This window comes from Emys orbicularis, chromosome 2, assembly GCF_028017835.1.
Source record: "Emys orbicularis isolate rEmyOrb1 chromosome 2, rEmyOrb1.hap1, whole genome shotgun sequence".
NCBI lineage: Eukaryota > Metazoa > Chordata > Testudines > Emydidae > Emys > Emys orbicularis.
Genome location: NC_088684.1, coordinates 18,470,525 through 18,497,949, shown reverse-complemented (window position 1 = coordinate 18,497,949; position 27,425 = coordinate 18,470,525). Strand labels below are relative to the sequence as shown.

The 27,425-nt window shown below is 40.1% G+C and overlaps 1 protein-coding gene across 1 annotated transcript in view; it reads right to left on the bottom strand.

The window, feature by feature from the left end:
* Window positions 1–27,425, bottom strand: part of ASAP1 (ArfGAP with SH3 domain, ankyrin repeat and PH domain 1) — a 252,092-nt gene that overhangs the window by 128,073 nt on the left and 96,594 nt on the right. The window contains exons 4-6 of the mRNA XM_065399859.1: window positions 20,087–20,232; window positions 7,393–7,467; window positions 7,002–7,051 (exon numbers count right to left, since the gene is read on the bottom strand). Of these exons, the coding sequence (XP_065255931.1) occupies window positions 7,002–7,051; window positions 7,393–7,467; window positions 20,087–20,232 (271 nt within the window). The remainder of the gene's footprint in view (window positions 1–7,001; window positions 7,052–7,392; window positions 7,468–20,086; window positions 20,233–27,425) is intronic.

The window sequence follows — 27,425 nt, the reverse complement described above, 5'->3', positions numbered from 1 at the left end:
GGTACAACCTGGAACTGGGGTACCGCAGTGCCCCCTTAATTCTCCAGCTTGGGCTGTCTCTCACAATACTTTGCTAGTGACAAACAGAAAACCCCTCTACGTGCTGTTATCACAAAGTGTGTAGCCCCACACCCAGCTAGATTGCATGAATGCTTCCAGAGCCATTCACGAATCACACAGAGAAAGGGACTAGCAAATCTCCCAAGCCCACAGCATTGCACCCTAGACTGTATTGTCTTGCCCTGGTAAGATGCCTGACCAGTATAAGTTTATTACCCAGTCTGCCCCTCCCTTGATGTGGAGAGGACACACACTAGCCTTTGTCACCTGAGTTGAAATTTCCCAAGCACTTCAACTAAAACACACTGTTTTTGGTAAAATATAAAATAGATTTATTAACTACAGAATGATAGATTTTAAGTGATTATAAGTAGCGGGCACAAAAGGTCAGAGATAGTTACCAAAGAAAATAAAAGGTAAGCACAGAGTCTAAATCTTAAACCTTATTAGACTAGGCAGTATTTGGATCCAGCAGTTTTCTCACCCCACTGGATGTTACAGTTCTTAATACACAGGCTTTCTCTTTTAAGCCCGGGACTAGCCTCCTCAGCTGAAGTCTTTATCTTCCCAACATTCTTGTCACTTCCAGCATAGGTGAGGAGAGGAGAAAGGCAAAAGCATGTTGCCACTGTCCCCTATTTTATATCCTCAGTCTGTGTGTCTGGAAAACACTAGCCCAGACACATCCTGGTGGGCTTTGCTAAGTCACAAAGTTGAGCAATCCCCCATTGTGTGATGCTTGCACACAAGACCAATCTTATTTAATATTTTCATGAATGACAGCCCAAAAAGTGCAGTGTGCTAATAAAATCTGCAGATGACACAAAGTTGGGAGGTACTGCCGATATGGAGGATGACCAGACTATTATGCAAGGAGATCTGGATGGCCTTAAACTTGAGTAATAGAAATGACATGTAATTTAATAGTACAAAGTGCAAGGTCATGCCCTTAGGGCAGGGGTGGGAAAACTTTTTGGCCTGAGGGCCACGTCGGGGTATGGAAATTGTATGGTGGGCCATGAATGCTCACAAAATTGGGGGTTTGGAGTGTGGGAGGGGCTTCGGACTGAGATGGAGGGTGGGGGGTATGTGGGGGGGTGAGGGCTTCGGTTCTGGGACCGAAGGGTTTGGGGTGCAGGAGAGTGCTCCGGGCTGGGACCGAGTGGTTCAGAAGGCGGGAGGGGAATCAGGGCTGGGGCAGAGGGTTGGGGCATGGGAGGAGGTCAGGGGTGCAGGCTCCAGGCAGCGCTTACCTCAAGCAGCTCCCGGAAGCAGCAGCATCTTTCCCCTCCAGCTCCTACGCGGAGGTGCGGCACCGGTCAGACGGCTCTGCACGCTGCCCCATCTGCAGGCACTACCCCTGCAGCTCCCATTGGCCACGCTTCCTGGCCAATGGGAGCTGCAGAGCCAGTGTGTGGGGCAGGCGCAGTGTGTGGAGCCCCCTGGCTGCCCCTACGTGTAGGAGCCGGAGCAGGGACAAGCCACTGCTTCCAGGAGCCACGCGGAGCAGGGCAAGCCCCCAACCCAGCTCCCCGGCTGCAGCGCCGGAGCAAGGCAAGCCCCCGACCCCACTCCCCGGTGGCAGCTCGAGGGCCGGATTAAAAGGTCTGACGGGGCAAACACTGCCTGCGGGCAATAGTTTGCCCAACCCTGCCTTAGGGGCTAACAACAAGAATTTTTGCTATGAGTTGGTGACTTATCAGTTAGACACAACAGAGAAGGAGAAAGACATTGGTGTACTGGTCAATTGCAGGATGATTATAAGCCACCAATGTGGTGCTGACGTGAAAAAGGCTAATGCATCCTAGAATGCATCAGACAAGGTACTTCCAGTAGAGATAAGGAAGAATTATCATCATTGTGTGAGGCACTGATGAGATCTCATCGAAATTCTGTGTACATTTATGTTCTCCCATGTTTAAGAAAGATGAATTCACACCGGCACAGATGCAGAAAAGGGTTACTAGGACAAATGGATGAATGGAGAACCTGCCTTACGAGAGGAGACTTACGGAGCTTGCCTTGTTCAACCTAACAAAAGGAAGGCAGAAGGGCAATATGATTGATATTTATTCCTTTGATGTATTTAGACACAGCAGAGAGGGAGAGGAGTTATATAAATTAAGGGCCAATGTTGGCACAAGAACAAATGGACGTAAACTGGCCATCAATAAGTTTAGGCTTGAAATTAGACAAAGTTTTCTAACCACCAGAGGAGTGAAATTCTGGAACAGCCTCACAAGGGGAGCATTGCCTCACAAAATAGGCAAAAAAACAATTTTTTTCAAGACTGAGCTTGATAAGTTTATGGAGGGGATGGTATAATAAGGTTGCCTACAATGGCCATTTCTTGTTGCAGCAGGTGCTCGTGACAGGGGTCCCTGAAGAGAGATGGGACAGAGGGGTGGGTAGGTGGGATAGAAATAAAGGGGATGGAGTAACTCTTTTGGATAATCTCTAAAACCCATTTGTCTGTTGTGATGGTGTTCCAGATTGGATAAAATGGTGACAAGGCGGTCTCTGAACGGACAGGGACCATTTCTACTTCCAGAGTTAGCGAGTGTGGTGGTCTCGTGCCCTCGACCACACCATCAAAATTGTTGTCTGGAGGTGGGATTGTTGAGATGTTGAAGGTTGATCTTGGTTCTGCCGACGTCTGTTCTGTCTTTGTTTACACGGTTGGTCATACTGCCTGTGGGGTTGAGAGTATGGCGTTGACCGGAATCTCTGATTGTAAAACCTGCCCTGTTTCTTTTTGTTTGCAGGTACATAAATGCACAGGGTTTTTAAAGTTGCCCTTGAGTCTTTTAGGGTTTGTAGTGACATCAGTTTTGTCTGTGAATAGTTTTTGACCCTCGAAGAGTAAGTCCTCGACCGTTGCCTGGACCTCCCTGGGGAACCCAGAGAGATGGAGCCAAGATGCACGGTGCATGACCACAGATGTCGCAATGGATCATGCTGGCCGTGACTGCAGAATCCAGGGAGGCCTGTAGGGCCGTCCTGGTGATAACAGAGCCTTCGGAAATGATTGCCTTGTATTTTTTTTTTGTCATCTGGAAAATTTTCAATAAATTCGGACATTTTGGAGAACACATTGTGTGTGTATTTTGCCAGTAGGGCCACATAATTGGCTATGCAGAACTGAAATATAGCAGAAGAATAGGCTTTTCGTCCAAAAAGGTCTAACCTTTTCCAATTCCTATTATATGTGGTCGTTCTGGACTGGTGTCGTTTTCCCCTTTTGGTTGACCACCTCCACTATTAAAGAGTTTGGTGCGGGGTGTGTAGATAAAAACTCAGCCCTTTTAGCTGGCACATAGTATTTTTGGTCAGACCTCTTATATGAGGGTGGTGCTGTAGCCGGTGTCTGACAGATTATTTTTGCAGCCTCCATAATAGCATCATTAATTGGCAGGGCTATCTTTGCTGCTCGGGATGCCTGGAATATGTTTGAGAGATTATGTTGGGTTTTTGATAGTTCTAACAAAAGGTCTAGAGATTCAGCTACCCTTTTGAAGAGGTCCTGAAAGGATTTGAAATCATCCCCCATAGTGGTGGGTGGTAGCATTATGGTTTTGTCCGGTGACGAAGATGAGAGTTGAGTAGGTGGCGAAGTGTCATGTTCAGCTGTGTCCTCAGGTTCTTTAGTCTCTTCCTCTTGTGTTTCTGAGGGTGCTGGGACAGTTGGTGAAGGGGATCATGCTGTTCTGGACCTAGGCAGGCTAGAGTCCTGCGGTGTTGGGCCCTATACATTGCCCACAGATCCCAGCATGGCCAGTTACGTGGGAATGGTATGGGGGGCAGTGCCCATGGGTGACCTTACCAGTCTCGAATATCTGCAGGTGGTTGGTGGTGAGATGGTCCAGGATTGGGTGAGGAGTGGCAAGGAGTATATATTACTGCATCATCCTCTTCTTCCTCATCACTGGAGATAGGAGGGACTAATCTACAAGGAGTATTCAGCTGAATTGGTACCGATCTGGATGGGATACCCTCGGTACCGAGTAGAGGAGATTCAGGCGTTGAGGCCACTATCAGGTCTGCATGTCTCATGAACTGCTGCAGAACCGTGAGGCTCGGTGCCGGGGACGGCATTATGGACGGCCCGGGAGTATGAGTTGCAGCTGCCGAGGATTTAGAGCTGTGCGGTATATGTACAGCAGGTGGTGCCATTGTACTGCTTGGTGCAGAGGTCTTCTTCAGCTCCGTGGGTGCAGAGCTGGAAGGTTTCACTTTACTGTGTGAAACTCCATTTGAGCTTGCCCACTTAGGGTCTTTAGTTCTTCGGGAACTCTCGGTACTGGACATTCCCGGTGCCTTACAGTCTGGCGATCTTGGTGCCGTCGGTAACGGGGAAGATTTTTCAGTTGCAGATTGTTTTCTCTTAGGCGATTCTCGGTGCAAGGATGTCTGCAACCACTTTTTGGTAGCCTTTCTTGGAACAGGCTCCTTGGCAGCCGTTGTTGAAGCAGAACCCCTGTCAGAGGCTGCCGCTGGCGACCGTTGGCCAGTGCGTGTCCTGGACTCGGGGTCCGAGGCTGGCCTGTGGGATTTCTCTATCACAAGGTGCTTAAGTTGGAGATCCCTGGTTTTTCTTGACCTGGTTGTCAGCTTTCTGCAGTGTGGGCACTTCTGAGTAATGTATGTCTCGCCGAGGCAGCGGACACACTGTGTGGCCATCAGAGACCAGTATGGAGAGTCTGCAAGTCAGGCAGGGTTTAAAATAGGTCAGCTGGGCATGCCTGAGAGAGTTGGTCTCTTAAAGAAAAAAAAAAAAGCAGGGATAAACCCTGTTTGAGGCTATAGCTGTCTGCCTGACAGAGAGACAGGAGTAGATAGGGAAGGTAAAAGGTAAAAGGAAAAATATTGTTTTTTTGAATGAAAGAAATAAAAGAAATTATAGTAAGGCAAGGGGATACGGTAGCTAACTACAGCTAAACTAACACTATCAAGAAACAACTATGAACTATCTTCTGTTAATCCTAAATGAGGTAAGAGGGGGAGCTGCTGATTGCTCCAACTCAAGACAAAGGCAGTAGAGAAGGAACTGAGGGACAGTTGGCTGCACATCGCTATGTAACCACTTGGAGCACCAACTGGGCACTGCTACCACAGATTTCCGATTACAAGCGCAGGGCATCAAGACACAAAGTAGAGCACCCACAGGGACACTCCTCGAAGAAGTAGAAATTTTTCCGTCAGCCCTGGAAACTCAGCTTAGGATCTGATAGACAAGCTGTGTTCTGTTTGGCTTATGCATCACCAGAAAAGTTTCTATATACCAAATTCTGCTCTTAGTGACACCTGCACAACCCAAATGGCCTTAGCAGAGTTCCATAGGTATCACGGAATGTAAGAGTTGACCCAGCAATTGCAAATGTATACAGTCAGCTATTCCATTGAAAATATATGGGCCAGAGAAATATTCAACATATTTATGGAAGAGTGAGCCACAGCTCTCCAGAGCTAGCAGGAATAAAAAGTAATTTTATATGCAGATGTGACTGAATACACAGTTTAGTAAAAACCATTTTTTACTTGGACATTAATCCTTTTGCCTTAGATTCCTCTGGAAGATGAGAATATTTATTTACTAATTTACAAGGATTAATATTTGTAATGAGACTTGAATATTAAAATATCTGTGTTCAGTGCTAAAATTATGTATTTAACATTAATAAAAATCAATCATTCTTAGTGGTCTGACTTTTCTTTCGCTTTTTTTTCCTGCTTACATATAAACTATAGATAGAGAGCAAGGCAAATAATGTGATGAATAGGAGAAACATAAGGAAGAAGATAGATAAACAGAGTAATAAAGCGTCCCTTAATCACATTATTAATCCCAACATGAAGTGTACACTAATTATCGTCAACGAAATCACCATTGCTGACATCTATCCAAAATAATATTTTTTAAAATTATATCACTTATCCAACCATCCTTTTAACCTTGTCCCAGGGTCTACAGCCACACTCAGTAAGAGACACTGAATTTTTAATATAACACTCCAAAATCTAATGCCAATCCAGAACTCACTTCCATCACGTCTACCCTTGAATGCACTGTAACAGATTATCATGGGCCCAGATGCCTGAATTATGCACCAAGAGATGGGTCAGAAATAAAACTACTACCACACATTGAGTTAGGGGCATTATGAACTGAAGTGTCCCAGAGCTAAAGATGATTTGTCCTTGTAAACTTATTTAAAATTAGTTTTGCATTACAACTAGTATACATACATAAAATATTGCAAATGTATGGTTTAGTAATTATTTTATTTGCTTTTTCATTTCTGACTATTCATCACTTCTTATAACTAATATTCCTTCTGTATACACAGACTATTTTATCCTATTGTATACTGCTTAAGACTAGAGTGTGTGAGCAGCTGTTTTAAGATTTTTTTTAATCTATAAAACCTGTGTTACATGTCCACAGAAGTTTTATTGTATCTGTCGTGTCTAGATATTATATATATGGTGTATAGTTTGTATGTCTGTATACCAACTGAAAACATACAGTCCCAACTAGAATATTAATGGCTTGATCAGCAACTCAGTCTTCTTCCTTATTCCAGAGGAATATTAGGCATAAGGTATAACTCTTCAATGGAATACATAAAAGCTTGAATTTCCATTAACACTGAAGTTTATATGTCTAATGTGATGTTCATGGCATTGAGAATATACCCATTCTTAATCCTTCATCTTTACAGGTTCATCAATGGTAACAATGAACAGTTCTGAACAAGAATGAAAATCCAAGAATGTTAGTGACCTGCTAAATAAGACTGAGTCATCTACCAAAAATAAGATAAATGGCAGATATACTCAGTATCATAATCATCAAGGTTAGAACATAAAAGGTTTCCCTTCTCTGACAGTAAAGTGTTTTCTCTCTTTGTATGAATTATAACAAAATGAAGAATACTTACAATTTGGTCTCATAATCCTTCCAGGCTTTGTCAAAAGGCTTTTTAAGATCCTTAGGAAACAGAAAATGCACTTAAAATATGTTTATAAACACTTTTAAAATGTAAGTTTAAAACTAAGATATCATTCCAAAAATCATAAATGGCATTTTTAAGTCTTTTCTTTTAAATCTTTTCAAATATTCCTTTCTCACGGATCTTAAGACAGATATGAACCACACATTTTCCAAGTGGAATTTTAATCATGCAACTTCAATTATACTTAGCAGAATCCATGCAGATATGATGAGAATAAGTGCCAACATAAGAATCTGGATGAATGGATGGATAGTAAGAAATCTAGGCAACCCTGAAATGTTTCCCTGAAAGTACTCTAGGTTCGCTGAACACTTACCCCTTTAACTCCTTTCAAGTCTCCTTTTAAGAGAGAATCCAAAGTGAAGATAACATTGTGGCTTAAGCCCTGGAGCTAAGAAAATGAAGAGAAAAAAAAAGAAGCACTAGTTGAGTTTAAAGAAACTTATAAATATCATGATTTAAACAAATATGCTGCACACATATTTTTGTTTCATTTCACTATCTAGTGTAGCTGAACCTGTGGCAAAAAAAAGTTCCACATTAATAGCAAATTCAGATCCATAAAGAGTTAATCAACATGTACATGGATGGAAACAGAAGCATTAAAAAAATATAGGAAACTTATGGACATTCAGGGAAACATGAAAAGTGAAATTAAAATTCACAGATGAAGGAGGCCCAGAAAACAGATCAAGGTAATTTTCAGTTTCCCTAACAAGCAATAGAACATTACTTGGGGAGCAATTTAAGAACATAAGAACAGCCATACTGGGTCAGACCAAAAGGTCCATCTAGCCCAGTATCTTGTCCGACAGTGGCCAATGCTAGGTGCCCCAGAAGGAATGAACAGAACAGGTAATCATCAAGTGATCCATCCCGTCGCCCATTCCCAGCTTCTGGCAAACAGAGGCTAGGGACACCATCCCTGCCCATATGCTGGCTTCTGGGTCAATAAGGCTTTTCTTACAGTTCACCAAACAACAAACAAAAGATATGGAGCAATTCTAGCTTATCAATTGTTGCTTTAAAAACAAAACAAAAATAAAACCAAAACTCAGACCTGAAGGTCATTAGCCAACTTGGGCTCCACAGGGCTGAAGGGAAAGTTCCACAAAATATAGCAAAAAGTGTATTTTAAGTTGGCATGTTTGTTAATTTAAGGAAGTTTGAAAACAATATCCTAGAATGTGATTCTGGAGATGATCACAGCCTCTGAAAGATATGCCTGGGGGGGAAGGATCATGAACATGAGCTACTGTTTAGTTATTGATATCTTCTTCATCTAATACAGTTTGTCAGCATTCTTTCAAATCCCATCCTTCTTATGACTCACAGATATTAGAACTGATTATTATCCTTGAATTCAAAGTGGTTGCAATTCACATGACATACACTCAAGCATCCTGGAAGGAATTTCTTTACAATGGTCTTGAGTTATATGTCAGTAAAATGAAATACATACATTCTAGCTTTTCATATCCATACAAAAAGTTTGTCCTTACGTCACTAAAAGAAAATCATGAACAGCCATCATATCATCTTCAACTGCAATTGCATCAACTCTCCTAAGTAGCTTGGAGGTGGTTCAAAACTTGGAAGGGAGACCACACAGGAGTGAGACTAGTTATTCAATAAGTGGGATTCCTTCCCCAAAGCAGTAATGGAATTAATGTCTCAAAATATTTTCTATTAAACAATACTGAGGCCCTTACTATTTGCAGTTATTAGAAGATACAAATATATTTACCCCATTCTCTTTAACAAATACCATTATGCGTAACTACCCATAAGTTTGTCTTTATCTGACACCATTTTTTAAGTTCTATTGTATAGTCTGTATATGTTTCAGTCTGCGAACAGAATAGTCATCCATCAGCTCAGATTTTTTTTAAGACACATGTACCCAATTGCAAGTACTATTTTGACTGTGCATACTATACTTGCACACAAATTGCTAAATGCAGAAAACATTCATTCACATTTACAAATCCCACAATGATGTATACAATCACAATAAATGTTTGGACAAATTATTTGCACACCTGTTTTTAAACTCGGAGTCTATTTACTGGCTGTTTTACAAACTTTGTCTAATAAAATTGTACAGATATTTAACAGTTTGGCTATAACATTACCTGCTCAAACTATCTTAAAGATGTGTCTACATGAATGTTAAGGGGGATTTTCAATCAAATTAATTTAACTGAAAAATAAATCTTTTAGCCTGTGTAGACGAGGCCTTTCTAACAGGATAAACAGCCATATCAAAACATTAATATTTGAGTAATGAACTAACATGCTCACAGAGTCTTCAAATTTAGAAGGTTACATCGTTAAGTTGGGTTTGGAGGGAAAATAATTTCTTATTTTAATGGAGTCCTCTTACCATTATCCTTGGGGGAGATCATGTGGGGATCAGAAAATATCTGAGTGTTGAATATGAAACAAAGTTAGCAGTTACCAGCCAACTTCCCTTCCATAAATAGAACAAATTTAGGCATTCTTAATCAGTGCCTCTGACCTCCGGGCTATGTAAAGGTGGGCATTTCCCAGCTCCAAGAAAGCATGACACGAATACCATCAAATTCATTGGGGTGTGTCAAAGCTACTGCTATAATTTCCCATAAAAACCAGCACATTGAATTTTCTGAACTTTACACCATCTTCAGACATGAAGATGCATAAAAAGAGACCCTAATAATATACCCGTCAACCAAAATAAAATTAAATCTGAACAGGCATCTGTCTCCTTGAATTATGTCAAAAGATTAATAGGACTACTGAATTGGAAACATTAAGAATCCAACAATAAAAATCTTGCACAGAAAAATGTCCGTTTAAGTCAGTAATTCTCTGTACCCAATGATTCTGTGTCTGCATCTTAAGCTAATGCTTCTTGCTTCTTCTACTGTGCAAATGCCTGTCCTTCACACTCACTACAAAAGAATGTGTTTGGCTGTCAAAGCATTTACTCATGAAGTGTAAATGTTTCCCCACATGCACAGACACCAAAGATTTGGGGTAACAAGCACAAAAAATTGTCAGGCAAGAGTCCTCACCGTGCCATTTTGCAACACTAAAGTTCCAGCTGTTCATTACTTATTATCAAAGACTCTCTGTACTATTCCTGAATATCTAACAGTTCTCTGGATTCCATTCCCTACTATGCCTTTTCTCCAGGAAGTTTCATGAAGGATGAAAAACAAAATCAGATAGCCAGTCTCCCCTCCCCCCAAAACAAAGTTGTTAAATAATAGAAGGATTTTCTGGTCCTCACTTTAAGAGTTTCTGAGAAACTGTACTAGCAGATGTATTTGTGAGAAAACATCCAACAAGTTTTACTGTGTTAGAGTTCATCATCTTTATAAGGCTGCAAATATAACTACCCAGAACAGGTATTTGTCCAGGTGGGAAACCAATTTCCATATTGTGGCTTTTGTGTATTTGTAAATAAAAAGCAGAAATTAAGTTATTTGAGCAGCCGCATTTTTGAGATTCAGGAGTCCAATTTCTGAGCTCATCAAACACTGATTTAAGAAGCAATTAAAGTTAATTTAGCACAGACACTGGCATGGGTGGGAATTAAAGTAGACTTTTCCAGATTTACCTGAAGAACCAAGGCACAGAGGAAATCAAGCCAGGAAAGGATAGCCATCTGCACTTCTTGATATGACCATCCCATGAGCAATCAGTTGTCGAGGTAAGGGAAAACTGGGTTGCTTTGGTGACGCAGGTACACCGTTGCCACAGAAAGTACCTTTGTGAAAATGTTCTAGACCCACTGTGAAGCTCAGGAAGCTCCTGTGTTCTGAATGAAAGTTATATGAAAATCTATGTCCTTCAGATCGAGAGCTGCAAACCAGTTGTCTTTATTTAGGGAGGGTATTACAGAGGCTAAGATGGTCATCCTGAATCTTGAATGTCATATGAAGATATTTAACTAACTGAGATCCAGGATCTCCAATCTCCATTTTTGTGGGGGATGAGGAAGTATCTGGAATAGAAGCCCTTTCCTCTGTGTTGAGGAGTCACAGACTTTATCGCCCCTAACTGGATCAGGGAATCCACCTCCTATCTGAGGATCCTCTCTTGAAAGGGGTCTCTAAAGAGAGATGGAGAGGAGGGCTTGGAGGGAAAGGGCATAAATTCTATTGTGTAGCTTGTCATCTAGGACTCATTTGTGCAATATGATATGCTGCCACATCAGAAAGAAATGGGATAGGCGGTCACTGAAAGGTAATGGGGATCCGGCAACATGGAGACTGGTTGGCAGCTCTTGAGAGTCCAGTCAAAATGATTATTTGGCTGGAGGCTGGGACTGGGAATGAAGTGGTGGTGAGGTGTTCTGTCTGCTGCACTGTACCCTCTGGGGTGGCTTCTAGGTGTCTCATAGGCCCTTTGATGGTAAAAGGGCTGAAAAGCAGGATAGTACCTATAAGAAGGAAGTTTGGAGTACTTCCTCCAACGCACAAGAGTGTATATCGCCAAGGAGAAGAGGGGTTGCAGGGAGTCCTTTAGTGAGTAAATAGAGGAGTCACTTCATACACTTAATAGACTGTTGACCTCAAAGGGAAGATCCTCTACCATTTCCTCGACCTCACTGGGAAGCCCCAGAAGTGCAACCATGAAGCCTATCTCATGACAACCGAAGTCACCATGGAACACGAAGCCATATCTGCTGTGTCCAATGACCCTTGGAAGGATAATCAGGCAATCAATTTCCCTTTATCCAGGATGGCCTGGAACTGATCTGAGCTCCTCCTGTTAGCAAATTCAGACAATTTGTTATAGTTAAAATCATACTTAGACATCAGGACCTGATAATTTGCTACGCAAAATTGCAGACTGGTGGATGAAAAACTTTACCAAAGAGATCTAGTCTCTTGGTATCCTTGTTCGAGGAAGTAGACCTAGACTGGTGCAGCCTGTTGCATTGCTTGGGCCCAAACTAGGAAGGAGTCTAGTCTGTGAAAGAAGCTTATTGGCACATCTCTGAGGGTGAGGTTTACCTGTAAACAGTTTCTTAAGGTATTAGGCTTAGACTTGCGTGTTTTGGCTTTATTTTGCTTGGTGACTTACTTTGTTCTGTCTGTTATTACTTGAAAACACTTAAATCCTACTTTTTATACTTAATAAATCACTTTTGTTTATTAATTAACCCAGAGTAAGTGATTAATACCTGGGGGACCAAACAGCTGTGCATATCTCTCTATCAGTGTTATAGAGGGCAGACAATTTATGAGTTTACCCTGTATAAGGTTTATACAGAGTAAAACAGATTTACTTGGGGTTTGGATCCCATTGGGAGCTAGGTGTCTGGGTGCTGCAGATAGGTAACCTGCTGAGCAGTTTTTAGTAAAGTAGGCAGCTTTGGGGGCATGGACCAGTCCTGGGTCTGTGTTGCAGCAGGCTAGCGTGTCTGGCTCAACAAGGCAGTGTTCTGGAGTCCCAAGCTGGCAGGGAAAACGGGCTCAGAGGTAATTTCAGCACCTCAGGTGACAGTCCCAAGGGGGTCTCTGTGACTGAAAAAATAACGGCATTATTGATTGGAAGCACCACCTTACTAGGGCCCGTAGTATATCCAGAAGTTTGTGGGTAGGGTCATTCACTTCCTCCAGGGGAATCTGAAATGACCTATAATCACCTGGTGGCAATGGTGAGGCTGGTGCCACTGCCTCATCAGATGATGAGGAACTAAGTGCTAAAGATGGATCAGGTGGGACTGGCTGGTCCAGACGGTCGTCGTCCTCATAACACCCCTGGGGGAGATGAGACTCTTCTTTGAGAAGCAACCTGTCAAAACTCCCACTCTGAGTCATAGCCAGCAGGTCTAAAATGAGGGTCTGAAGAGCCCCAGTATGGCCAGGGGTTGGGATCATATGGATATGGAAGGCATGCCCATGGAGGGTGTCCCAGGGCTGGTAAAGTGCCCTGCGGGAGTTAGAGGGTGTCCAGGAGACACTGGAACCCCTGTTGGGATGCATCTTGTACCTTGGAACTGTCAGAAAAATTGGTGCCTCAGCACCAATATGAAACATGAATCCTCCAATTCTACCAGTAGAACCGACAGTACTGTCTGTCTTGTGATGCCATGGTGGTGGACAGGACTGGCGAACAGCACACAGATGGTGTACCCGTGTCCATGCCATGACTGGTAGATGGGACCAGTAAAAATAATGTGTCATTAGTGTAAAAATCTCATTGGACACTAGGAGATCCAATAGTATCAGCGACTCTGGGTCGGTGTAAATCACCAGGTCCTCAAGGAAGGAACATGCAGACCTAGTGGATGTAGAGCCGGAGGGGATCCTGGCTCTGGGTGGAGCTGACAATGAGGAGTTGGGTTGGTCAGGGGAGCATCGATACTGTCAAGTCATTCTTTTTGCAGTGCAGTACTGTCAGTAAATGAGATTGTTCCCTTCTCAACTCACTGATGCATGGGCTAGTTCTGCCCCTCGTGCAGGTGGTTTCGGAGCACCCTTGGCTCTGAGTACCCCAAAGTGTAGACCCATGCTCCCTATGAGCTCCTGACACACCCATACCGGTGCACAGAGTCTCACCAGACCCCGTGGACTTGGAGGCAATTTCTCCCACTCTTATGAGGCTGCTTGCCCTTACCCTCCCCATGTCTATGGATGGACTAGTTGGTGAGCCTGACCTCTGAGGATTTGGAGCTAGAAGCACTAGGGCTGGAAGGAAACTATTCGGCCACCCAGAAGGCCTGGGGTCAGAATGGGTCTCATGGAAAGCTCCAAGTGTCTACAGAGTTGGAATTCATGAGACTGTCAGGTTTGAGGAGGAAAAAAATGAGAAATGCTAGTAAAGCTTGCGCACACAGGCGATTTTGTCAAACCACGACTAATCGAAAGAAACAGGAGAGGCGGTCGGTCCAGGCCATCCCTTATGCCATTGGTTTGGAGCATGAGAAGGTGCAGAACACAGGTGCAGACCAACGGTCGCTGCTAGTGAAAAATCTTTTCTTCTCAGGCATATTGAATACATGAGCACCCACAATGTATACCCTGAGGGATCATCTCTCGAAGAAGAAACTTAGATTCTACTCTCAGTCTGGCACAGACTTACTATCACTCTATTGAACAGGAGTGAGTTTTCACTATATATATATATATATATATATATATATATATATATATATATATATATATATATAATATGCTAAAATCTTAAGAATAAGAAGAGATTAGAAAACAGCAAATTATTTAAGATGACTGAAGAAGTCTCTTTATTATTCTCTCAGAAAAAGTGATTTGAAAATACAAAGTACTATATAAGTGCTATATAAACAGTGCTCTTTATGCTTCTGGTCCTCAAGAAAGACTTGTATTTCACTATCTTTTTTCCAAGAGTGATTGTTTTATAACTAACACAGCATAAATGTTCCAACTCAAAGTTTAATGGTATTAGATCCATTGGTGGAAATCAGATTCAGTGTTATCTGGACTTTTTTGAAAAGAAAAGAAAAGAAAAGTTGCTTCCCACAAAGTTAACCATAACTTTCACTTTTACAGCTACTGCTTATGATTGCATTTTGCAACTTTGGAAATTATTTATTATACTAAGATATACTTCTTCAGAATTGTAGATTGCAAACAACATACACGTAAATATTTAGAAGCATTCAGCAGCTAGCAAATTCTTTGAATATTTTTCAGAATTAACTTCAATAGAAACAACTCAGGTAATTCATGCTGAGAAGTCTTACCAGAAAAAAATTAATGTAGTTTGACTTCCTGTGTATCATAACCCATACAGTTTCATCCAGTTACTCCTGTATTGAGCTCAATAACTTGTGTAACTAAATTAGCAGGATTTCCACATATATTTAAATTAGGGAAAGAAACATTTTAATCAGCTCCTTTCTTTCCCCCTCTGCATATCTCTTTAATCTTCTATTCAATCTTATATTCTAAATGTCTTGACAAATAAAATTTCTTGTTAATGACTTTTATCTTTATCATTTGATAAATGCTGATTTTTTTATCATTTCTTTTACCTTTATTTACCCAATATATAAATTTAATTATTTTAGTTTTCTTCCTTGTTTCTGCACCTGCATCACTCATAATGACAGCAATTCCCAGGGGACCCAATGTGAGCTAACTGTTAGAGTTGGGTTAGCAGATGGCACTTATACCACATTTTTTGTGACTACTGTTAATTTCAATGGTGGATTTCTAGTTTTTATTGAGATCAGGATTATATTACTTGACAGAAAATATAACCTATGAAAATGTAACAGTCCTATTTGGCAGTGTCCTATGAAAAATATGTCAAAATACAAGAAAAAAATCTGAAGTTCTAAACTGAAAAATATATTTAATTATATTAATGGAACAGTTATATAAAACTAGCTCCCTAACTAAAATATTATTAAAAACAAGAGCTGCTTAGCAAGTCTTGTAGTTCACATATCTTTGTAAAAACTTGCTAGAGGTTTTGACAAGTATCAAGTATGGACCACAAAGTTCCCTACAGGGAAGTATCTTCCAAGCACTAGAGAAAACCTAAGGGTCTATGAAAACACTTAATTTTGAGATGACTATCTTACTGTATCTGAAAGTTCCCAGGTTTTATTCCACACAATAAAGGATTTGGAAGAAAATAACAATAACTAATGTCTTAATAAAAAATGATTGTCTCAAAAAAAAAGTATATGTATATTTTTATTCTGGGGACTATGTAAAGACATTGTTAAGATTTTTGGCACTGAACACTAAGATAATTGTTCTGAATTTTTTTTTATTGCCTGCTGGTTTATGAGGGCCTCTCAAATTTAAGGAACAATCCAATTATAGAAAGGAAAGAAAGCTAAAAGGAAAACCCTTTGACAAAAAAACCTGCTTGTTTCTGTAGGAATTTTAAGAAGATGTAAAAATTTACTTGTGGCTGCTTTGAATAGTTCCTTGTCAATACCAAATATGAAACAAGAAAAGAGAAAAGTTTATATTTCTCTAATGCAGTGGCTGATACATCTAGCAAAATAGATGAAGTCTGCTCTTCAGATAACAAGGCAGCTCTTATGATAGTCTGGTTTCTCCAGAAAAATGGAAGCTTACTTAATATATCCTTTTTATGCAGTTTGTTTCCCTTATTTTTTTCCCTAACATATCAATTAAAAAAAACTAGAATGCTCTGAATAACCTGGAAATATCCCACATTGTAAAGAAAAAACTTATTTGTGCTCTTAGGGGCATTGTACCTCAAAAGTTTTGACACTGCTTATATTATATTCATTATGTAAATATCTCACTCTTTTAATTGTGTTCTTTATTAACATGAAATTAGTTATATGCCGATAAACATTCCTGTTTATCATTTCCAAATTTCCTAACAGTCATTCCACCATGTTATCCATTATTTTTATATATGGGATTGGAATTTTACTAAACAATTCATTTGCGTATACTCTCTCATCACTTCCTACCCTCCAGCTCTACAAACTAGATGGCCTAAGGACAATATTTTGAAAAGTGCCTAGTGATTCTGAAATGCCTTAAAGGCTGTATAAAAGGTGGTACTCAGGACTTTCTGAAAATCAGACTTTTAAGATGTTACAAAAGTTGGGTACCCAAAAATTGAAACATCCAAAATCACGATTCACTTCTGAAAATCTTGACCAAAGTCATCCTAATCTCTCCTTTTACATAAATTCTCCAGATCACTTAGCATCCTAGTTGCCCTTTTCTTCAACTCTTCAAATTAAATATGCAAATGTAAAGGTGATAATCAGAACCGATTTAAAATACTTATGGTTACATTTTCTACCCCCTTTTAATGCACTCTAGCATACTATATACCATATTAGCCTTTATGATGGCTGCTGCACACTTAGTCAATCTTCACTAAATATCTATGACTCTCAGATCGTAGTATCTGAGGGATACTATCTAATGTTAATCCATGAAAATCCATAAGAAAAATATATATAAACTGGTTTTATTGATGTGTGTTGCTTTGCACTTACCACTAACATTTCAACTGTGCCATTATTTCTCCCATATCTCCATTCACCTAATTAACTAGCATACTTTTCAATATTGCTTTTGATTAGAGAGTTCATGTGGATCATTTTCTGATTCATTGACTCTGGTAGTATTTTTTTTTCATAACACATTTAGATTTCCTTTAGAAATCATTCCTGCTAAATTTCATTTTTGGTCTCAGATTCATTATATATCTTATAATTATGAATACTCTTTCTTGTGAGGTAGTGAATGTAGTGGTCAGAGAGGTGGACAGCATAAGAATTCCTGGCTTCTGTTCTTGATTGCTATTAATTTGTTGTGTGACTCTGAGCAAGTAATTGAACTTTGCTGTGTCATTTTCCCAAAACATCAGAGTTGTAGTAAAGTTTAATTGATTCTAGCTTTTGCAAAGCACTAATATCTTTGAAGTTCTGAGTCTTATAATCATTTCTCAGTGTTAATTTCCTCCACTATCTTGTCCAACCATAAAGACTGAAAAGATCCATCTGGAGTTCCTCAATCCTCCTTTGTTCATTTCCTGCCCTTCGTTGATCAGTGCCTTTAAATTTAGCTACTTGAGACAAAATAATCCTGCCATTTATTATGTTCCCTAACACTGTTTTGACTTTGAAGGTATCTATCTCTAGATTTAGCAAAACTTCCCTGGCAAAATTCCAGAATCTAAGGTGTGAATATAGAAAGAATTATCAGCATGCAAAAATGAGCAAATTTTAATTAAATAATAAATCGCCAGATAACAAACTCAGAAAAATGTTGACCACCTTCAAAATCTTGATTCTTTTGTAGCTTTTATATTGCCAAGTTACCACAGCCTGCAGCTTCCATGTTTAAATAAAAAACTTGGCCTTTTTTAAAAAGTAAGAGTCTCCAGGGATATATCAACTTTTAGGGATATACTAATGTTACATGAGCCAGTGATCAGAATCCCTCTGGTATTTGAATTTTGCAGTATTTGAAAGACCATGAACCAAAGGGGAAGTCACCAAAATAAGGAAATACCCAAAACCTCTGAAAAAGCATACATTGCTACAGTTTGCAGGGATCTGAATTTAAAGGAGAATCTTGGAAGTATTTGAGTCTAGATGCCATTAGACAGACTTTGTCAGCACTCCAAACATTTTTTAAACTGAATAGTAAGTGTCTGGATGAAGATTCCATTCCCTTGATGCACACGTCTTATTAACTAAATGTTACATTGAGCTTCTCTGAAAGAATTATGTTGGAAAGTGCTCTCTATCCAATGCGACCGTCTGCTATTTTTAGAGGCATTTCTATAGATAAAACAACAGTATTTTAAGCCCAGGTTTATTTTGTGTATGAAATCCTATAGAAGTCTGCTATAGTGCATTCCTGAACACAAGTTTACAACTACCAAAGGGAGACAGGTTCAATGGAATCAAAGTAACTGGAAGAAATACTTTTCAAGAAACAAGCATGATAACACTTCCATGTTATCTCATCCTAATTGTGGACTTTAATGGGGAGTGAAGAGAGTGTATGAGTGCAAGAGAAAGTTCTACAGAGACTAAAGACCAAGTATATTGATCTATTCATATTCTCAAAACTATAAGAGAATCCTGTTACTTATGAATAGGGCTCTTCCAAATTCATGGTCCATTTTGGTCAATTTCACAGTCAAAGGCTTTTAAAAATTGTCAATTCCATGCTTTTAGATATTTACATCTGAAATTTCATGGTGTTATAACCATGGGAGTCCTGACCCAAAAGAGGCTGTGGAGGAGGTTGCGAGGCTATTGTAGTGAGGTTGCAGTATTGCCACCCTTACTTCTGCGCTACTGCTGACAGGGGCACTGCCTTCAGAGCTGGGCAGCCGGAGAGCAGTGGGCAGTGGAGACATGAGGGTCGCATGGTATGGGGGGAGGGTCATCACTTTTTGGGGTTCGCAGGGCCAGCCTTATGGGTGGGCGACCGCCCATGACCCCATGGTCAGGGGGCGCTGTGGTTAACCTCCCCACAGCCAGCCTGAGGCCCCATTAATCCCAGAGCACTTCCCCAGAGTCGTTGGGGTGGAGTAGGGGGGTTAGGTTATCGTGTCACAACTTAAGACATAAAACTTGTGGTGGATGTCCAGTGCAGGGATAGTTATCAGATAAAATGAACTGGAGAAGAGTTTGAAGGAGAGCATCCCTTCTTGAAGCTGAAAAAGTGGGGTTTGGGGCTCTGGGCTCCTAGGTCTCGTCAGAGGGGAACCAACCACACTCCTTTTCCTGGTCCCCCGTTAAGAGAGCTGAGGAAGAGGGTTTGGGGCTTCTCTGTCTGGATCAGCAAGGAGCTGACCCCTGCCTCCCCACACTGTACAATTTGTTGCTGGGCACCCCCAGATATTATAAGTGAACAAATCTATGGTCGAATTAAACCACATCCATGGCGTCCTGTCTTTCTTCCAGCGTGGACAGACAAATGAGAGATGTTGATTTGCAGAGAAGTTAGATAGGATTCTGATTTTCTTTGAAGTGAGTGGTTCTCTGCCAAGAACCTATATTTTAAATGGACCTGCTAGCAAAGAAGTGAGTGGTTTAACTTTTTTGCAAATTGACTTAGTTTCTGGAATAAGAAAATTTTAACCATTAGTATTATTATTTTAAACAGCCAGGTTTATAGACAGAAATTCTGACAGATCTAGCCTTCTTTAGGATTTCTATACAGACCCCCGTAGGAATTATAGAGGACTGTAGGATTCTTCCAGTCACTTAATTGTGCATCAATTCACACTTTCATCATTCCATCTGACTAGACATTACCATAACCAAATACAGTATATGTAATATGTATCTTATTCTTTCCAACTGTTTTTGAAGTGTAACTGAGGTTATTTCTGTAGTACACGTACACTGATTTCAGTTTTAAATTAGCTGATTTGTTTACAAGACAACGTTCTGATGAATATTTACATAGTTAATCAAATCATCAGGAAAATAAAGGTGCTTTATTGTACTTTGTTTTGAATCATTTTATAAAAATAACGTATATAAAACTCCTTACCAGGTTTTTCAGCAGCGTTGATAATTCCTTAGTAAGTGTTGAAAATTTAACAAAAGCAGTGCCAAGATCTGGGTTATCCCGACTTAAAAAATTACTTCCAAATTTATCTAATACTTGTGCATAGTTCTCTTCATTTTGAACATGATCTGAAAAGAGAGGTTCAAAATTAGCAAGTTTCTTTCCTATAACTATCTATTTTAAATCTATACTTTACTACAGAGTATTAATGAAACCAAACTGGTGAATTCACAAATCAGTACCACTGTGTCAAGAAAAACAAATTACTGCATTTACTGAAAACTGGTTATTTTAAAATTAAAATTAACATATAGTCGGAAGTTATTTTTAGATCACCATCTGAATTTAAGGTCACATGTAATGACAATCAATGAAATACAAAATTTATCAATGATTAATAAAGTAATATAACTGAGAAAAGTATGATAAAAACCTATTTAAGTGGGAACATTAGCTTGTTTTTCAGAAAGTATAAATATCTTCTTTTTTTGTGATGTATTGAAATTTACTTGGGAATAAAAATCAAAATGAAGTTGTAGCTACTACTATTAATAGGAGAATGTTTAATTACAAACCAAACCATGAAGTCAATAGTATTAGAGGTATAAATATGGGATATATTTGACCCCCAATCTGTAGATTAAGCAGAAGAAACGGCCCTCATGTTTTGTATTATTCATAATAGAATGTTAGAATTTATTTTTCTAATTGTAGAGATAAGATCTCAATGGAAAAGAAAATATATTACTACATATCCATGAGGAATGTTATATTTTAATTTTGAAACACTAATTGCAAATCAAGGATATCAAGATGCTTAGACAATTTTGAAATGACCATGTTTTGATGTCAGAACCAAACTATGAAGCTAATCTATAAAGAAAATTATGAATAAAATCCTAAAATCCTAAAGAAGAAGGAGATTCTGAATTAAGAACCATCACTGTGTATTAACACATTTTCTATTTCTTTTCTCTTCCTCTTTCCTCTTTTTCTGGCATCTCTCTGCCCTTCTTTTTGCTTGTTTGTGTCTCCCATTTAAGTACCACTGTCGAGGAAAAACTCTCACTATGTGCCCTTTAGGGTAGCCTTCCAACTACCCAGACAACACAAACTACTATACGCGCTGTTTGCGCTGTGGAGAGTTTTGTTTGGGAAGACTTTTCTCTTGCTTTTTAAAAAATGTGTATATTGCTGTGTGTTTAAGTTTCAAAGAGCAAGGTAAAAGAAGTGCACCCTGCACTTGGAGCAGAAGGTGGCAAGGTATGTGATGGCCCTCTGTTCGGGTGGAAGTTTATTTCACAGCCTGGGACTGGCCATGACAAATCTGTCTCCTGCACAGAGTTTTAAGTGATCTTTTAGATATCCTGGGCCCAGGCCACTAAGTGCCTTTTAAACACAGATGGAGACTTTGAAGGATAGGTTAACATGTGCTCACAGTAGTTTGTCTTGCTAAGTAAGTGTATTGTAGCATTCTGTACTAGCAGGAGTTCCAAGGGCCAATGGTTTCACTCCCAGGTATAATGCATTGCTGTAATCCAGATGAGAAGGGCAAAAACATATATAACCAAGGCCGGGTCATTGCCAGCCAGGATGGGTGGGATGTAGTTTCCTGGACAACCAGAAACACTATTTGTGGATGCTGCAAGGAGAGAGCTTAGCATCAAAGAGAAATCTAAAAGCACTCACGAACTACAGATTGAGCTGACCAATTATGGGTGTTTATCTTCAACCAAAGGAGCCTGTACCATGACTGAAAAATACTCAAAGTCCCTTCCTCTTCCCACCAGCATATCCCCCATCTTTCTCAGTTTCAACCAGGTCTTCTTCATCCATGAATGGATCTCATCCAAGCACTGGGCCATCTTGCTAGTAATTGCATTGTCACAGACAGTAAAGGATAATTAGAGCTCTATCATCTGCATATTGCTACCATTTGAGTCCATGTTATTTTACCAGTTAATCTAGTGGCTGTGTGCAGATGTTGAACAGGACCAGCAAAAAAACTGATCCTTCTGGAATTCTACAAGTGAGAGGTCTAGTGACAAAGGTGCAGTCTCCCATTTCTACTTTTCGGGCATGAAAGGACTTAAAACTATTTTAGAGCCTTCTACTGACTCCTTTCTCAGACAAGACAACAATATCTACAGGTCAAGAGAAGGATGAGAACAGATGTCTACCCTCCATCCATTGACAGCAGGAGATCATCCATCAGTGCCACTAAGGATGTTTTAATCCCACATCCTGACCTGAATTCAAATTATGCTGGGCCTAGGATATTGCCTTTAATCAGAAGAGCTTGTAGTTAGTCCCGGGCTAACTTCTCTATAACCTTGCTCAGGAACAGAAGTTTTTTTAATTGGGCAATAGTTAGAACAGATGTATCCAGGGTGGGTTTCTCCAGTGTTGGTCAGACTATTGTACTCTGGAAAAAAATGGAAGAGAAGATTACTTCCCTGAATGAGGAAATGGCTATTTCAGTTATGAGTGGCACCAGCTGCTTATGACTCTCTTTCACCAGCCAGGAAGGGCATGATTCACACGTCTTAGGTTCAGATTCTTTTGAAGTATCCGATACTTCTTGAGAAGCAAATGTATTTAAACTCTGAGAATACAGCTACACTAACTTGTGTGTGTGTTTTCTGTTTTTGTTTTTTGTTTTTTAAAAATCTTTAAGAGTCCAATCCTGTAAGTCTAATGTTCTTCCAACAATGTTTAATTTTTTCCTCATTTGCAATTGTGGTAATGACACATCTCACTAAGCTCCTCTTCTGTCTTTTTGTATTACTTACTCCTGAGTGAATTCTGTGCCAAAAAATAAAAATTCTGTGCATAATATTTTAAAATTCTGCAAAATTCTACAAATTCTGCTCATTGGGGGTTTCAAGGTGCAGGAATAATGGGCTTCTGCAGGGGGATCTAGGTAAAGGTGGTTGGGGTTCAGCAGCAGGCGTTCGGGTGCTGGGGGAGTGGGGCTTGGTGGGGGGGTAAGTGGGGTGTGGGTGCAGGGAGCTCATCAGGGTGGTCCAGGTGTGGGAGGTAGTGGGGCTTGTCGGGGTGGGGGTTCAAGTGCGGGGGGTGATTCGGGTGCATGGGGGCTCCGGCTATGGGGGGCTGCAGGGTGCCCGTACAGTAACCCTTCCCCCCACGGCTGAGGAGCAATGGAGGCAGGAAGTGGTGGAGCTGTGCAGAGCTTGCTGCAGCCAGGAGAGCTTTCTGGGGTGGGTTTGACCCAGCCCCAGCTGCTCAGTGCAGAGGAAGAATTCGTCCCATCCTCCCCAGACCAGCCAGAACTAGAAGCAGACCCCAACGTACGATAGGAGCCACCAGCCAGAGCGTCCCCTGTGCCCCGCCACGGTGATTTACTGTCCTGCCAGCTGCTCCGGATGCCCGAAATGGTGCACCTGCGCTGCTGGGGAGGGTGCGTGACCACTCTGGTGGCTTCCCTTTGTTACCCTGTCAGAAGTCATTTTTCTGTGGGAAGCAAAGAAATCAGTGGCGCAGAATTCCCTCAGGAGTAATTACTTTAAGCCTCCAATACTGGATTGTTCAACATTTCTTTATTAGATTCCCATCCTTATCATGTTTGAGGCTTTAAAAACCCCACACACATTATAGACATACCTCCCAGAATTAATTTTCCCTAGTGGGAGAGATCGGGCTATAAATGCCAACAGGAATTGTGTTTACTTCAGGTAGTAGTACGAGTATCATTTTCTCCAAGTTGTAATTTTTGTCTGACAGTATTTGAATTACAGAAAATAAAGAATCACCATTTAATTTCAGATATAAAGTTGAAATCTTCGGGTACTGCAAAATACTATTTTTCTGTTGACTTCCACACTTTACTTTTAAAACCATGAATTTCACCACAATCCATGTGCATTATCCCATGATGCATGAATCACCTTAGACACTAAAAAAACTTGGCAGAAAGCCTCAAGAGAATTACACTTCCAAACCCTTTAAAAAATCTGCCAAGTACTACGTTCCACTACAACCAGAAGAGAAAACCAAATGTCTTTTCTTAAACTCAGATCAAAATTATGAAATTGCTCATGATCTTTTAACTGTATTTTGGAAATAAAATTTTACAGTGTATATTTATAATTAATTTACATACCATTGTCCTACTTATTGCAAACACAAAAATTACTGTTGTCAAATGCCCAAAGTTTTCAGTCATATGATGTTGTGGATTGACAAATAGTAAAATATGTTTTTAATAAGACTACATCTGTTCTAAAAGCTTATGCTTTTAATCAACTATCTTGGCATAAAAACCAAAGAAATCATTATGCAATAATAAAATGCGTATTTTTTATGTAAAAGTTATTCTGTAAATATGCACAAGAGATCTCAGCTAGGGAAGAGTATTAGCTGACTCAATCCTGGCCTAATGTGTCACAGGGTTTGTTCTGGGGTGAAGAAAGAATAAGGGAAACATAGAAGTCAGAGAACAAAAAAGGCCCAGTAGTTCATTCTGTTCCTCTCCTTGCCAATGCAGGATTTCTCCCTACAGTATATTTCTTAGTACTTTGTTCAATCTACTTTTAAAAAAGGTGGTGGTAATGGCTACTCAGAACACTACCACACAGGTGTTGGTATCAAGCTTTATATCAGACTATTACCTTTACCCAGGCAAAAGGATATATGCTTCCCCTCCCTGTCCCAGTTAGAAAGGGGAAGGAAGGAAAAGGCTGGTTATCCCAGAATGAATGCGGGGAAAGCCCTCAGGAATCTGAGGTAAGAGACAACACACAAGTGCAAGTGAGACTATTTTCCAGTAAGGTGAAAAATTTAAAACACATGAAAAACTGACACATTCAGAAGATACAAGATACAGTTCTACAAGAACTTACAACCCTATTTATTTTTAAACCTCCCTCCCTCATTCATCCTCTTGCTAGGTACACTATTTCCCTCCGTGATATCATGTTTTATCTCACTATTGGTCTGATCTTGCAAACATTTCTGTGAGTAATTGTACTGGTTGTCTCAATGGAACTTTGCTTAAAAGGAATTATTCAGATGAGTAAAGTGATGTATGTACATGTTTGCAGGATTGGACCCCTAGATAAGATTCTTGGCAATGATCAGGGCTTTAAACCATGCACACGTGGCACTATGTACAAATGATAAATAAGTAATTCTGCACTTCAGTTTCAATGGAAAGACTATCAGGAAAAGGGAATGTCAGATTCACCATAGCATGCCACAGAATTCATATAAGTCTCTAACCCATCCATTTAGTAAAATACCATTTTATTTATTTTAAGATTACCAAGGTGCTAAAACATTTGAACAAGCTCAGCTTTCACAGTGCATACAACAATCTTGATAACAGTCGGAAAGCTGAAAGTAGAAACAACTAATATGCATAAATGATTTTCACTTCAATAATAGTCTGTTTTATTAATCTTCACAAGGCAATGCATGTTTTTGTATTGAACAATGCAATCAACAATGAAACTAAAGTTTATTTGTGAAGATTAAGGAAACAGACTGAAGTGCGTTATGTACCCAATTCTTGATACAGTACATAAAAGAATAGCCTTCCTGCACTGTGTGGAAAAAACAATGGGTTTACTGAATGTGTACTAGGATAGTAAATCTCTTCAGTGAAGTCCAGCACTCTGGTGCAGTGATAAACAGAGACAACATAGTCAGGGTGACCTGATATACATGAAGGAAGCCCTTCTGAATATCTGACCCCCTGTATCTAACGGCAAAATGTTATTTTATAGCAAGCTGGAATATAATACATCGGTTTTGTTTGCAGCGTTGTTAGAGCTGTGTTAGTTCTCAATATGCCAACCTCTTCATGGGCCACCTTGGGGGAAAATTTCTGAAAAAATACACCACAAAACCAATGATACATCAATGTTTTCATCCTCTGGACAGACTACTCAGATTTCAACCACAACTTCAATAACTACCACCCATCCATCAAACTCTCTCTAAAACACTCCCACATGAACAATCAGATTCAACAATGAAACTGTACAGACAACTATGTATAAGAAACCCACGAATCACTACACTTACCTCAACAGATCCAGTAACCACATCAGACACACCAAGAAAGCCAGGCACTCAGATAGCACAGAATATGCTCCAAGGAAAAAGTCCAAACCAAAGTGGAACCAGACTGCTGGCACTAAACATTAAAAAGGTTGTAGAGCAGTTTTTAAACTAGGAGATGGGGGAAAGCCGACTGCTGCAGAGGAGCATGTGGATCGGAGAGAGACTTCTCTTAGGGGAGAGTCTAATGATAGAGAATCTCCAGGTTATAGTCAGGAGCAGAGGATGGAAGAGGATAAAGTAGGGGCCAGATCAGATGAGAAACATTCACATAAAAAAGAATCTGACACATCAGAAAAGGGCAGACAAATAAACAGTGACAAGTTTTGAAAGTGCTTGTACACAAATGCTAGAAGTCTAAATAATAAGATGGGTGAACTAGAGTGCCTTGTGATAAAGGAGGATATTGATATAATAGGCATCACAGAAACCTGGTGGACTGAGAGCAATCAATGGGACACAATCATTCCAGGGTACAAAATATGTTGGAAGGACAGAACAGGTCGTGCGGCGGGGGGGGGGGGGGGGGGGAGTGGCACTATATGTGAAAGAAAATGTACAATCAAATGAAGTAAAAATCTTAAGCAAATCCGCATGTTCCATAGAATCTCTATGGATAGAAATTTCATGCTCTAATAAGAATATAACATTAGGGATCTATTATCGACCACCTGACCAGGACAGTGATAGTGATGATGAAATGCTAAGGGAAATTAGAGAGGCTATCAAAATTAAGAACTCAATAATAGTGGGGGATTTCAATTATCCCCATATTGACTGGGAACATTTCACTTCAGGACGAAATGCAGAGATAAAATTTCTCGATACTTTAAATGACTGCTTCATGGAGCAGCTGGTACGGGAACCCACAAGGGGAGAGGCAACTCTAGATTTAGTCCTGAGTGGAGCGCAGGAGCTGGTCCAAGAGGTAACTATAGCAGGACTGCTTGGAAATAGTGACCATAATACAATAGCATTCAACATCCCTGTGGTGGGAAGAACATCTCAACAGCCCAACACTGTGGCATTTAATTTCAAAAGGGGGAACTATGCAAAAATGAGGGGGTTAGTTAAACAGAAGTTAAAAAGTACAGTGACTAAAGTGAAATCCCTGCAAGCTGCATGGGCGCTTTTTAAAGACGCCATAATAGAGGCCCAACTTCAATGTATACCCCAAATTAAGAAACACAGTAAAAGAACTAAAAAAGAGCCACCGTGGCTTAACAACCATGTAAAA